Source organism: Trichosurus vulpecula, chromosome 1 (assembly GCF_011100635.1).
Source record: "Trichosurus vulpecula isolate mTriVul1 chromosome 1, mTriVul1.pri, whole genome shotgun sequence".
Classification (NCBI taxonomy): Eukaryota; Metazoa; Chordata; class Mammalia; order Diprotodontia; family Phalangeridae; genus Trichosurus; species Trichosurus vulpecula.
The window spans coordinates 490371944-490387571 of NC_050573.1; the positions used below are offsets into that span (position 1 = coordinate 490371944).

The window sequence follows — 15628 nt, forward strand, 5'->3', positions numbered from 1 at the left end:
TGCCTACACCATATTATTGTGTTAGTTCTAGGCACCACATTGACAAACCCAAGACTATCTAGGAGAAAGCCGCTAGAGTGGTAAAGGATCTGCAATTCATGTCAGAGGATTATGAGGATAGTTGAGGATACTGGAAGTGCTTAGTCTGAAGAAGAATCAAGTAGATATATATATTGGATATCTTCAAATATTCTGTGTTTCTATACTGGGTAGAATGATAACCAATTGGTAAAAGTTACCAGGGAACACATTTTGGTTGAATGTAAGGAAAAACACTTAAATAGGTAACTCTAACAATTCAATGGGCTTCCTTGAATAGCAATGAAGTCCCTGTCACTGGGCATTTTCAAAAAGGAACAGGAACACCATTAGGAATATTGTAGATAGGGAGAAGGGAGGTTGTACTAGATAATAGTATGGTATAATAAAAAGTACTGTAGTTCTGGAGTCAAAGGATATGCATTCAAATCCCACTTCTTGACCCTTAACTACCTGTTTGACCTTGTTCACTCAACCTCCCTAAGCTTCAGCTTCCTTGACTGTAAAATGAAGGGGTTAGACTAGATCAGGGCTGTTCAACCTTAGGTTTTGATTGAAACAACAGACAATATATTTTGATTTGCCATTTTAGTGAAAGCTCTGAGGTAGCTTGGCTTCGTCTACTAAAGCATTTATGTAAATTTCTATGCCGCATAAATCACACTTCAGGGCACATTTTGGACAGCCCTGGACTAGATGGTCTTCCAGGTCTTTTCCAGCCTGAATGCTATGATTCTCTCATGTCTAAGACATGCCCTAGGTTTTAAGAATGAGATGGAAAAAGTTATAATAGGGCTCTTGATGATCTAAAGCAGTCTTGGATCACCCAGATTCCTAGATCATGTAAAAGTACAGGGCCAGTCCATTGGGTAACCAGGTGGATAGGGCGGTTCCTTTAAGATATAATCCCAAGCATCTGTGATTATTTCAAGTAAGGGACCCAGGAACAGCTGCTCCTGTGGAAAGATCTGTTTAATCTCTGCTGGGAGGCATTTAAACTTTAAAGAGCTATAGCTGCCATGCTGTACTAATGCTCTGGCAGATAAAAGGTTTCTTTAAAATTTCATGATGCTCTGCTGGAACTGCGCATTTTCCACCTTCAGTGGGGGAAGTTATTTAAAATAGCCACTTTCGAGAGAGGGATAAAGCAGAAGGAAATACTAGTTAAACATTTTGGGGAGCAAATTTGGCTAACTAGTTCTTAAAATCTTACCACCACATTTGCGTGGTATCATGTGGCAGTGGGCTAAGGTAGAGACCAGATTAGTGGTTATTGCTACTAGCTTATATATTAAATTGAGCTTTGACCAGGGTCGCTGGAAAGAATTACCAACTACATGCATACATTGATCCTTCACAAGTTTTGTGATCCCCTCCAAGGTGTAGTAACATTTATTAGGTTTGGATTAGAAAAAATTCCTAGCCTTAGAGCACCTATAATTTAAAAGTAGGAAGTCAGCATGGGAAAGATTGCATGGAAAAGTTATATGGGATTTTATTTAATGTCCTCAAATGGTCATAGCTTCAGGAATTCAATTTCCATCCCATATCCAGTTTTGCAAGTATCTTACCACCATAGCTACTCGCTATACATCAGAGAAGTTGAATATTCCAAGAAGAGTGTCCTCCCTTCACTGAAGAGAGGGAAAAGTAATCATACAAATGTTGTTTATCTTCTCACACATCACATGGAAAGCAACATGACTGTGCACATGTAAGCACGGTATCTAGAATATAGTAAACAATGCGTAAACGCTTGTTGACTGACACGTTAGTATAAAATCGTGAGCCTATAGCTCATGAAAAATAATGCAACAATAATTCAACAAGACTTCTGAAGAGATAAGATGATATTCTGTGGAGGAGCAGAATTTTTTTTCCACTCTAGAGGACAAAGCAAACAAAAAGAAAATCAAAAGGAGAAAGAAATAATAAATATTTCTACCGCTGGAAGTACGTGAAGGGTAAAGAGGTGATAGTAATTTACAAAATGTAATTAACGAATAAATCTGCTCATAGACACTCTCGCATCTTAAAAATAAATCCTCAGAGGATGACAACTATTAGGTCAAATACTCTATAGTTATTTGGATTTCCTCTAGACCAGCACTGATAAATGGTTAATGGATATGAACAGGCAGTTTTCCAATGAAGAAATCAAAACAATTTATAGTCATATAAAATGCTCTAAATCATTATTGATCAGAGAAATGCAGATTAAAACAACTTTGAGATATCATTTTATACCTACCAGACTGGATAAAATGATAGAAGGGGAAAGTGACAAACGTTGGAGAAGACATGGAAAACTTAGGACACTAATTCATTGTTGGTGGAATTGTGAAATGATCCAACCATTTTGGAGAGCAATCTGGAATTACGCCCAAAAAGTTATGAAACTATTCATACCCTTTGATCCAGCAATACCATTACTTGAACTATTTCCAAAGATGGTTAGGGAAAAAGTAAAGGAAACTATATGTTTCGAAATGTTTATAGCAGCTCTCTTTGCATTGGCAAAGAACTGGAAATGGCAGGGATGCCCACCAGTTGGGAGATGGCTGAACAAGCTGTGGTATATAATTTTGATGGAATACTATTGTGCTATAAGAAATGATGAGCTCAATGATTTTAGAAAAACAGGGAACAATGAAGACTGCAGAACCAAGAGAACACTGTATGCAGTATCAGCAACATTGTTTTAAGAATAACTTTGAGCATATAAATTATTCTGTCTCTTATAAATGCCCAAATTAACTATAAAGGACATATAAAAAAAGATGCTAACTGTATCCAGAGAAAGAACTGATAAATAGATGTATGGAATAATTACATATGTATATGCACATATACATATACATATATATATATATATATACACACATGCTTATTTGTGTCTAATGGTAGCCATCTCTAGGGGAGGAGTGGGAGGGAAGAAGAAAAGAAATTTATGTGAGAATTTTCTTGTATATTTGAAAGGAATAGCAAGTTGCGCATAGCAGACTTACAGTTTCATGTACAATCATCTTTGATCATTCTGTGTTATGAAAATGCTTGCTTTATTCCATAAATTAAAAATAAAATTCAAGTTAAAAAAAGAAGCTGGACTCCGTTTACAAATGGCAATCCAGATGACATCTGGATTCCTAAATAAATGGATTTTGTTTGGCTTGAATCAACACTTACATCATGTAGTATAGCAGAGAGAATAAGGTTTGGGGTAAGGAAATGAGTCAGTATCTTTGTTCTGCCACTTACTATCTGTGTGACCTTGGGTTAGTAACATTATCTTTTTAAATCTTTTTTTAAATAAAATTAGAATAATAATAAACAGGGATATGAGGAAGGTATTTTATAAACTATAAAAGGCTATAAAATTTGCAAAATTGTTATATAAATGTTTATTTTTATTATTAGTATTCCTCTGCTAAAGTCCTACGCCAATGTCTTATGCGGTTGTGGAAGGAACCCTGGATTTTTATAGATGATATGCTAAAAGCTCTGGCAGGTTCTATCTTACTGTAAAGGTTTAGATTATGGACTTGGCAAGAAACTGTGTTTATTATCTCTGGATCAGCCTAGCCTATCACCAAAAGACTGGTCGCAGGGTAATGATTATTTTGGTTGCAGCAACTTCCAAAATAACATTTTAAGTCTGCAATTGGCAAAAGGAGTATCCATAAAATATACCTGTGAAAATCATGGTTACTTAGAGAATTGAAGTATCATTATGGTTATTATTATTTGCACAGAAACCATTCCTACATGGATAGTTCTTGTTTTGTAGAGCAATATCTACTCACCTAGGGTGACTTTTGCTTTCCACTTTAAAAAATGTCAAGCCCTTGGTACTTACTTAGAATAGCCATAACATAAGATAGGAAACTGCATCTTTAGCTTTAGCCATAGTTGGAAATAGTGCTGTAATTTTCCTGTTGGGTAAAATGTGACTGGAAATCCATTTGGAAAATAGAGGAAGCTTCCTTAAAGTGAAGAAAGTACAAAATTGTCTACCAACAGGTTACTTTTAAATTAATTTGTTAAAAATATCATTAGGTCCTTAAAAATCAAAATGTTGTATTCAATTGTCTGCTTTGAAATTAGAAATGTTCTAATTTCCAGATTTCAAGATAAAAAACTTAAGAGACAACTCACAATCTGTTATGAAAGGGCATTGGGGAGGATACACACACACACACACACACACACACACACACACACACACTGGGGCATTTAGGAAAAGCTTAAATCAATATCTCTTCAAAATAAGAAACCATCAGTTAAACTTAATATAGGCCTTGACACTCCCCAAGCACTCTATTTTTATAAATGAAAGAAGGAAAGATTTATCTAGTATAATTTAGACGATATTACAAAAGTTCCCTTTATCTGTAAGGCTAGTTCTCATAGGACTATATAAAATGCCTTTGAATGGGCATTATATCGACAATCTAGTGAAATTCAAAGCATACGCCAAAATTCAGGGCAGGCTTTCATAATCTTGCTTGATTTGCTCACAGTCTTAAAAAAATCCAGCAAGATAGTGGAAGTAGATAAGATGAAAAGAAAAGAAAAAGAAGGAATGGAGACAGGAGTTAATAGAAGTGATTGTAGGAAGAAAAGCAGACTACTCCACTCAGGGTCAGAGTAAAAATTAGATTGTGGGAATTCATTTTAAATTATATAGTTTATACCTAGAGGCTCTTTTTCTGAATGTGGTGATAGAACTGTTTATAGTGTAACATAGACATTCAAAGTCTGTCACCTCTGAATCTGCCTTCTTCATCTCTCATATGATAACCAATTACCAAATATTGTCCATTCTACCTTCACAGTATCTGTACATTGATTCTTTCTTTTCTAGCACTGCTATTAGCTATCCGAGTTCAGAGCCTCATTACCACATGACTGCTTCTATCAGGTTTTCCTGATGGTATTCTCTCTTTCCTTAAATCCATCATTCATACCAGTGGCACACTAATCTTTGTTTATGTATATCTGATGGTGTCACCCCTTTGCTAAACATTCCCAATGGCTCTCTATTGCCTATCAAGTGAAGTTCAAACTTTGTGCCTTTCTCTTCCCTATTTTGCACTAAACTACTTTTCCAGTCATATCTCATATTGTTCCCCCTCAATGGACTCTAACCAAATTGGACTATCTCCTGTCCCCCAAAGCAGAACTTTGCTTTCCTACTTTTGTACTTTGGCTCCTGCCATTTCTTATGCCTAGAATGTCCCTCCTTTCCTTCCTCCAAGAGGTAAATTCATACACATCCTTTAAAACCTAACCTGTGTCACCTCTTCTATTAAGCTTTCCCTAACACTACCACGTCCCTTGCTCTTCTCATCTCCACTCTAGCCTATGATCTTTTTAGTTCAATTCAAGAAACATGTATTAATTTCCTGCCATGTGCAAGGCACTGTGCTGGTACTAGGAATACAAAGACAAAAACAAAAGATCTGAGGAAGGAGAGACAGGCAGTGCACTCTTCACAGAGGATGCAGCATCTGAGTTGAATCCTGAAGAAAGGAAGACTTACATCACAAGAAGCACACAGGAGAAGTGAAGGCATTCTCTGCATGGGTAACATCACATGCAAATGTATGGAGACAATATACTGAATGTCAGCTTCAAGGAAGGTCTATGTCCACTTTGGGAGGACCACAGACAGCCTTCATGAAGGGGAGTGGTAAGAGATGGGGTTTAAATGTGGTTTGAGTCAGAGGCAAATAAGGGAGAGTTTTACATTTAAAGCTAAAAAGCCATCCTGCTCAAACCTCATGCAGCACTTCATTGGTACTTTGCTAATGAGTTCATGTTTTATTTTATGTTATAGTTATCTATACGTATGTCTCATAAACTTCAACTGGACTGTAAGTTCTATGAGAGAAAGAACTACGTTTTATAAACCTTGCACAGCAAGTAAGTGCTTCATAAATGTTCACTGAAATGATTTTAACTTCTAGTAGTACTAGTCATGGTCAAAGATACTGCCATGTAGAACTGATTAAAACTGATCAGTCTGCCCAAAAGATATAAGCAGAATAACTTGAAAAAAGTACTGTAGCCATACATTGAAGCAAATACTTAACATCTCCTAGTAGTTATAATACTTTATTACTAAATTCAGCAAAATTAACTCACTTTATATACAAAAATAGAGTTCTGGTTATTAAAAAAATCTACTATATTTCTTTAACAGGATACCAGTATTAACCCCTCTGAAAAGCAACAGGCATAAAAGTAACTTCAGGTAAGAATATTACAAACAAAAGAATAACAGAGCTTTGTTAACTCTGCATTAAATCTATAAATGAGTTTACGTAGTGCTACCATTTCACTATATTACTTAACTGATCATAGGCAGTGATTACCTCTTCAATAATTTAGTACTTACTTTATTTCTCTTGAAGTTATTTTATAGTTTACATGTGTGTGTATATATGTGTGCATATGTATGTATGCCCAAGAATTGATACATTGTATCATTGTGGTAGTAGACATTCATTTAAATAATTTATTCAATGATAACGGAATGTTGATTTTTTTGGTAAATTTATCTCACTATTTTAATCTCTAGCTTTTTGATTGTTAAGTCTAAATTTTCTAATTATACCATCATACAACATCTTCAAACTGAGATATTTTAATCTCTTCTTTCTAATCAACAGAGAGTACTTAATTTCTATACCTTTTAGTTGACCATATGACTAAAAAAAGATGTGCCTGCTGTAGAAAATTATTTGCAGAAAACTGCTTATTCCCTTTTTAGATTTTATCAAGGATACTTTTGGTAATGTAAGTAATTCTCATAAAGACACTGTAATGATGACAGAGTAGATATATGGTCAATAGTTACTGATATCCACTCAGTGGTCTTTTGTTAACGTTGTCCATTCTTTTTTCCATTCTTTTAGTATCTTCATCTCATTCTGATCTCTTATATAATGGTACAATGTGTTCAATGATTAAGTGTTTTCAAGACTGTTTTATCTCCAGAATAGTCTTCATCAGTTTGTATTTGTTCTCTCCAAGATTTCATTTCCTTAAATGTCATTTCTACTTCTTATTTTGAGGGTCAGAGACTGAGCTCTTTGAATCCAGCTGTGGTAGCTTCACTGTGACTGATGATGAAAGCAGATTTTTATAGAACTTCTAACCTCCCTATTTCTTTCTGCTCAATAACACAAAATGTAACCTTCCATGGCTCTTCCAAAAGGGGGGTCTTTCATGGTAAGACCACAAAGGATTCCTTGCCTTGCTAAGTGCAATCACAGAATTAACTTTGTTAAATGACTAACTTCAAAATTACTAACTTCAATCAAAACATAGAAGAGGCTCACCTCCACTGTCATGGTTGATATTCTGAGCAATGAGCATGGAAAAGGTATTCCCAGAAAATGAGATTCTTTCTGTACATCTCTCTATGGAAGGTTCTGTGAAGAGGGCATCAAACTTTGGAATGTTACAATGTTCCCTCAGTGAAATTGGCAAAATGACCTCTAGAGGAAAAGCTAAATAAATGAAAAATGTCTGTGATATGCAGCTGAATGGCCAGTTATTAAGTTACTATATCAGTGGATATATCTAGGATAGACAGTGGAAATAGATAACAAGTTGGGTTCAGATTTGAAAATAAAAAGACCAGTTTAGATAGCACCTGCGAAATGATGCAGTGCTTTCAAAGATCCTGAGATCTTTCCCAGCACAAAAACCTGCGGGTGTGTTTTTGTTTTGTTTTTGCCACAAATATCTTTCATGTGATGCTATCTATCTGTTAATATGCTAAAAGTTGTGAATACCATAATCTCCACAGATTCAAAGGAGAGACATATGGTGGGAACAAGTAGGCTGCAAAATATTTCCAACAGTGACCTATGTGTAAGAAATAGTGTTTGGTATAACATCAAGGAGATATACAACCTGAAAAGGCAGAAGGCTAGTCAGGCAACAAATGGTGGATATCCTGAGCTCTCTAACTGGAAAGCAAAACATCTAAAGGAAGGCCTTTAGCATTCTGAGTAGAACATTTGTGAAGGATCTTTGGGACAATATGGATAAGAATGATACAGAATGAAAAGTCATGGATGGATCGGTCTGACTGGCACCGACAGAAGGAACGTTCATATTGATGATTCAAGATCCATTGAATTCTTGAACTGTCTTTATCAATGCTTGTTCCCTTAAATTATAACTTGTCTTATAACTTTAGCTATCATTTCTAAATCTATGTCAAATAGTAATGGTAGAGCCCGGCTCTTCACTTGTTTTTAGTTAGAATGCCTATTTTCCATACACATAATATATGTGTAACATGCACATAACATGTAATATACATGTGATATCCAAATAGGCAATAAACAGATATGTAATACACATATTTGTAACATACATATCTGTAGTAAACATACATAACCTTGATTTGAAATAAGTTGTTTTTCACTTTGATAAGGATGTTTTTCCTACCTTCCATGAAAACCTAGATGTTTTCATTACACCTACACAGAGTTCTGTCTACCTTCCTTCCACTATTTATTACCAACTTGAGCAACAAAGAGGCACACAGCAGGCACTACATGTGTGTGTGTGTGTGTGTGTGCGCGTATGTAGGTATATAAATGGTGGTTTGTTATTGTTGTCCACTGCAACACCTAGTTTTCAGATATGCTGATCAGATATGATCTTACCTTGAAAATGAAAGTGAAATGGATATAGACACTACAAAATATTTGGGAGTCTACCTGCCAAGACAAACCCAGGGCCTATATGAACATAATTACAAAATGCTTCTCACACAAATAAAGTCAGATCTAAATAAATGGAAAAACATCAGTTGCTTGTGGTTAGGCAGAGCTAATATAATAAAAATGACAATTTTACCTAAATTGATTTACTTATTCAGTGCCATACCAACCAAACTACCAAAAAATTATTTTACAGAGCTGGATAAAATAATAACTAAATTCATCTAGAAGAACAAAAGGTCCAGAATATCAAAGGAATTAATGAAAAGAAATGCTAGGGAAGGTGGTCTAGTTATACCAGATATTAAACTGTATTATAAAGCAGCAGTCATCAAAACTATTTGGTTTCGGCTAAGAAACAGAGTGGTGGATCAGTAGAATAATTTAGGTACGTAAGACACAAGTCAACAACTATAGCAATCTACTCTTTGATAAACCCAAAGAATCCAGCTTCTGGGTTAAGAATTCACTATTTCACAAAAACTGCTGGGAAAATTGGAAAATAGTATGGCAGAAACTGGGCATAGACCAATATCTTACACAATATACCAAAATAAAGTCAAAATGGGTTTATGATTTAGGAATAAAGGCTGATACTATTAGCAATTTGGGAGAGCAAGGAATAGTTTACCTGTCAGATTTATGGGAAAGGCAACAATTCATGACCCAACAAGAGATACAGAGTGTTACAAAATACAAAATGGATAATTATGACTATGTTAAATTGAAAAGTTTTTGCCTAAACAAAGCCAATGCAATAAAGATTAGGAGGGAAGCAGAAAATTGGGAAAAAATCTTTACAACCAGTGTCTCTGATAAAGGCCTTATAACTAAAATATATAGGGAACTGAACCAAATTTATAGAATACAGGTCATTCCCCAATTGATAAATGGTCAAAGGATATGAACAGGCAGTTTTCAGAAGAAGAAATTAAAGATATATACAGGCACATGACAAAATGCTCTAAATCACTATTGATTAGAGAAATGCAAATCAAAACAACTCTTAGGTACCACATCTCTCCTGTCAGATTGGCTAAGATGACAAAACAAGAAAATGATAAATGTTGGGGAGGATGTGGGAAAACTGGAACACTGTTACATTGTTGGTGGAGTTGTGAACTGATCCAGCCATTCTGGAAAGCAATTTGGAACAATGCCCAAAGGGCTAAAAAATGTGCATACCCCTTGACCTAGGCAATACCACTTCTAGGGCTGTATCCCAAAGAGAGCACACAAGTGGGAAAGGGACCCATATGTACAAAATTATTTATAGCAGCTCTTTTTGGAGTGGCAAAGAATTGGAAATCAAGGAAATGCCCATCAATTGGGGAATGGCTAAACAAGTTGTGGTATATGAATGTAATGGAATACTATTGTGTTATAAGAAATGAGGAGCAGACGGACTTCATTACAACCTGGAATGACTTATATGAACTGATGCTGAGTGAGGGGAGCAGAACCAGGAGATCAATATACACAATTATAGACACACGGTATCTGTAAGGGCTAACTTTGATAGACTTGGCTCCTCTCATCAATGCAAGGTTCAAAGACAGCCCCAAAAGACTCATGATGGAAAAAGCTATGCACATCCAGAGAGAGAATTATGGAGTATGAATGCAGATTGAGGCAAACTATTTGCTCTCTTTTTTTTCCTTCTTTTTTGGTTCCGTTTCCCCTTTCTCATGATTCATTCCATTGGTTATAATTCTTCTTTACAACTGGACTATTATGTAAATAAGTTCAATGTGAGGTACATGTATATATAGAACCTACATTGGATTACATGCCATCCTGGGGGGGAGGGAGGAGGAGTGGGAGGGAGAGAAATTTTGGAACCCAAAAACCTATGGAACTGAATGTTGTAAACTAAATATGGAACTGAATGTTGTAAACTAAAACTAAAAATAATAATTCAAAAATGAAAATCAAGAACAGAGAGAATTGTTAACTATTCTTACCAACTCACCCCGATTTTTAAGGAAAATGATGGAGCCAATTTTCCTTTCAATTCACCCCGTTAAAAGATATTAACTTACTTTCCATCCCAAACATGATCACCTCTATGGAAAATAACTAGATTGTTATTCGAGTCCAGGGCCACTCCAGAAACCTGTCCTGGTAGGAGGTAAACGCCAGGCCAATCCAGTGCCTCTTCTACATGGAAATCTACAAAAATAAATTAATATATTTGACATGGAAAATAAAGTTAGTAGGAAGCCACAAGGGTATATATTGATTGTATAAGCAAAATAATTTTTGTCACATGCAATAATATTACTAGATGCATGGAAACTAAAAAAAAAAAAACAAGCCATATCATTTTATTAACTTAAAAATGTTTTATTGATGCTTTTTTGTTTTCACATTACTTTCACTTCCCAGAGCCCCCAGTAGAACCCTCCCTTGAACAAAGAAAAACAGTTAAAGTCAACCATCACAGCAACTGCACCTGATAACATATGCAACATTCCATACCTGGAGTCCACCACTTCACTACTGAGAGGAAGGAAGTGAGTATCACTGGTCCTCCAGAGGCAAGACTGGCCATTGCATTTAATCAAGCAGTGTATTTCTTGATAAAATGCAATTCATGCATAAGCCAATGGCATCCTAAGCTACAAAAAAGGGGGTGTGACATAGTGGACAGAGCGCTGGACTAGGAACGAAAAAAACATGTGTTTGAATCCCGCCTATGACACTTACTAGCTGTGTGACCATGAGCAAGTCGCGTAACCTCTCTGAGCCTCATCTGTAAAATGCGGATAAGAGTATCTGTAGTACTTAACCTCACAAAGTTATTGTGAGGCTCAAACAAGATACCATATGTAAAGTGTTTCATAAACTTTAAAGTGCAATATACCTGTTAACTATTATTATATTATACAATATGCCCCCTTCCTTTTAATAAAATACATATATAATCTGGCTATCCTTGAGTCACTGAAGATCAATTTAGACAGCTCTCTTTTTGACATTTTTAAATTGGCCTCTTTCTGTAACATGACAATAAATCTGAAATAATTTTAATAGGGAATTTTTGGAAAAGGTATTCGTCAAGTCATTATATCAAATGTGCCCTACATTTATAAACCTGATGAAAAGGTATGAAAAATTGAACTACAAGCATGGCTGCTTAATATTATGGTATGGCTTCTGAGTAACTTTTGATTGTCTGATGCTTGTGAATTATATACCACAAGTTATCCACTGATTATCCATTGTACTAGTCTTAATTCCATTTGACAGTTGGTTACTGTCAAATTGGTGGTAGAGGTACTCTCCTTTAATGTTTCTTTTTCATTATTTTCTCTTGGAGGAGAGTGAGAGGAACAGAACTTGTTAAGACTCTTGATGAAATTAGAATACTTCCCCCGAACTCAAGTGAAAATTTATTTATTGGGCAATTATTAAATATCTATGCAAATTGGTGACAAGTACAGAACAAGTCTTTGTAATCTACAGATAATCATCAAATCTCATTTTAACGAATCACTTCCATAGCCTTCTTCATAAAACTTGGGATAAGAAGTAGAAAATTTAATAATTTGAACATCATTTGTCCTGTTCATTGTGGTATACGTGATAAGGGCCTGGATAACTTTTAGAAAAGAGAACATCGATAGTGAATTTTCACAGAAACTGAGAATAATTATAGAAAACTGTATGGGGTGGCGAGGCTCTTACTCACTGAGAAACAGTTTTGATAGACACAAGATTTCATTTCTGGGTAAATGCTGAAGAAATTTCTCAAACATGGCATGAATGAAGGATAAGTTTATTTATTTTCAATTGCGCTGAGGAATAGAATTTACTTAAAATAGCTGACTTTTAAAATCTCTTATTCATTTAGACTGTCTAGACAAAAAAATCTGAACTTACTGGTATAATGGTTTAATTGGTAAGTAGAAATGTGTTCTGTCAAAAATATAAATATTAATTGCAGCTCCTATCCTTGCTATTATTACCTGGCTCAACTTAATCATGTATTAAAGAAGAGAGGCAGTGGAAAAAATGCTGGATTTCCATTCAGAGGACCTCAATTCCAGTCTTGACTCTGCTGCTTAACTATTTGTGTAACCTGGGACAAATTACTTAGTCTTCCTATACCCTAGTTCCTCAACAATAAAATGAAGCAGTTGGACTAGATGACCTCTGTGATCTCTTTTAAGCACTAAATGTATAATTCTTTGATATTATCATCATATAGTCAACTTGCCAAGAGTTCAGATAGGTTAGGTAGGGCAAAATATGGGTATAGATAGTTTCTTACTGATATATTTCTTCAACTCTGTTTTGCTCTATTCTTGTCAAAAGGTAGTCACTATCAATAAAGTTTTACTGCATTTTATTCGTTTACTAAATTAAATTTCAAGGTGAATAACTTTGGTTCTCACTTCAAATTTGGAACATGGAAGCCTGAGAATGTTCAAAATTACAGTTATGATGCCTGTGAATATTATGTTGAGTAGTAAAAACAGCTCACATTTATATAGCACTTTAGGGTTTACAAAATGTTGTACATAAATCATTTCTTTTAATTTCATTCCTACAAAAATTCTCTGAGATTGGTACTATTATTATCCCATGTCAAGAAAGAAGACTTGTACTCCCAGATCCTGCATTATATTAAATTTCTTCCACATGATGTTGGGCAAATACTCCCATGTCTGGATGTCAGTTTACCTGATTCCAGTCAGTTACTTGAATCACTTGAGTGTGATTATGTCCAGCTTAATGTTTGTAAAGCAACCTGAATTTGAGAGAATCTCAGAGGAAAAATACTATTAGAAAATCAAAACAAACATGAAGGAGTAATTGTTGCTAAATGGTTCACTAGCAACTCTTGTGATTTTGAACAATCATGTGAAAATACACCCATCACTTAAAATGGTATTTTTCCCACAATGGCATATTTGACTTACAATGAATAATTTGTGTTGCTCTAAGAAGAATGCTTTTATCAGTCACAGAGGGGAAAGGATATTTTTCATATTCCATAATATTTATTTGAAATTCTTTATTGCTTTAATGAAAAAATTAAGGACTGCTGCTAAAATTTCATAATATATCTCAAAGAGATTATTGAACATATCTGATAAATGAAGAAAATTATTTAAGAGAACAATACCAGCTTCCCAGTATAATTACTTGCAACCCTTTAGAAGGTTAATCATTTCCCCAATACACAATAAAATCTCATTTTAAAGTCAGAACTCTGACTTAATTTCATATTAAATGATTCTTCACATTTAGACTCAAAGAGAGGAAAAGTCTATAATTTATTATTATATATTTCTAGATTTTTCTCCAGTGAAGAAAGCATGCTTCATTTCAGTCAGAGACTATGGCATTTTTCAGAAGTTATGGTAAGTACAATAATTAAACAAAACATTACCACAAATATTTACAGATAAGACAAGAAGAAAATAAGCTATGTTGTATTCAACGAAGAACAGACACTGTGACAGAACTTGTGGCCATAAAACTTTATCCAAGTTTTGTTTTTTTTTTGTTTTGCTTAATCCCAAACTGGATTTTTAAGTTTAATTTTAGACATTTGGATACTAATATTTTAATGTGTTTATTAATAAAGAAAAAAATTAGAAAGTTTAACGTCTATTGTGATTTGGGGCTTGGAGAGATGTAAAGATTAGGAACATTATTTTCAAAAGATGTAAATTTGGTCCAATATTACATCATTCTGAGACTGACAGGTCAATAGAAATTACCTTGCAAAATCATATCAAGACAAGAACAAGTGAGACTCAAAGTGATAAAACAGATGGATTGGAGGGAAAGTTGCTCAAGGAAATGAGGTTAAATAAAATGATAATTTGCATCTGTGATGAGAATAGTAGAACTTAAATATAGCAAAGTTTTGTGTTTACTTATCAAATATCATAGACACAAATGTAGCTATATATATTTAATAACAAGAGAAATTTAATTTTAAATTTAATTCAATTTTCCTCTTTTGAAGAGGAAAATGTAAGACGAGAGTAAGAGCAACTAAAGATCTTATTTCCTCAATATTCAAGTCATGTCATGTAAATGTCAAGGAGGTATTAGAGGAAAAATTTTAACCACATGAAGTTCAGGGATAATGAATTTGCATTTGCTTCTCAAGTCCACAAAATTAAATATTTTTCACATTACACAATACGCAAAGTGCATGGCAATCCAAGAAAATCACATAGATTTGGAGGGTAATAAAATATAATGATGATCTGGCTAGTACAGAACTATGTTTTGCATGACTTCATATGTATAATGACTATCACATTTCTTGCCTTTAAATGAGTGGGAGAAGGGGTAGAAGAAGGGAGAGAATTTGGAACTGAAAATAAAAATGAAAATTAAAAAACATATAGTGATTATGGTAGCTTGCTGTTATGGCTTAAAATTTATAATTTATAATCTTTGCTGGTTTACAACAAATAGAAAAAAAAATTTGAGGGCATAGGTAAAAGTACTATGTTAGCAAAAAAGCCCCACAAACTATTCAATTTTTTTAGAAGATTCTGTCCTTCACAAAGCGCTCCACTGATGCCATATTGTGTTATGGTTCCTATTCTGGGTTCTCAAGGCTAGGCAAGTAGAACAAATAGTTTGCTAGAAAACTTTCAAATGTGGTCATAGCAGTAGATTATATCTGTTTTCTGAGAATCCAACTACGACCATGGAGAGGTTCATCATTAGTAGACTGGACCCTTATTGATGAATCTTTTGGTAATACAACCCATGTAATGAAGAAAAATGCAAAATGGCCCTAGGTTTTCTAAGGCACCATTATACTTTGGCAGCAATGGTGACAGAGTTGCAGCAAAGGGACAGAG

The 15628-nt window shown here is 34.6% G+C and overlaps 1 protein-coding gene across 6 annotated transcripts in view; it reads right to left on the minus strand.

Moving 5' to 3' along the window:
• The window catches only part of PAM (peptidylglycine alpha-amidating monooxygenase), a 409388-nt gene that overhangs the window by 48849 nt on the left and 344911 nt on the right, over window positions 1–15628 (minus strand). For all 6 annotated transcript variants that reach the window (XM_036737505.1, XM_036737477.1, XM_036737514.1 and 3 more), the window contains one exon: window positions 10829–10958. In XM_036737505.1, the coding sequence (XP_036593400.1) occupies window positions 10829–10958 (130 nt within the window). The remainder of the gene's footprint in view (window positions 1–10828; window positions 10959–15628) is intronic.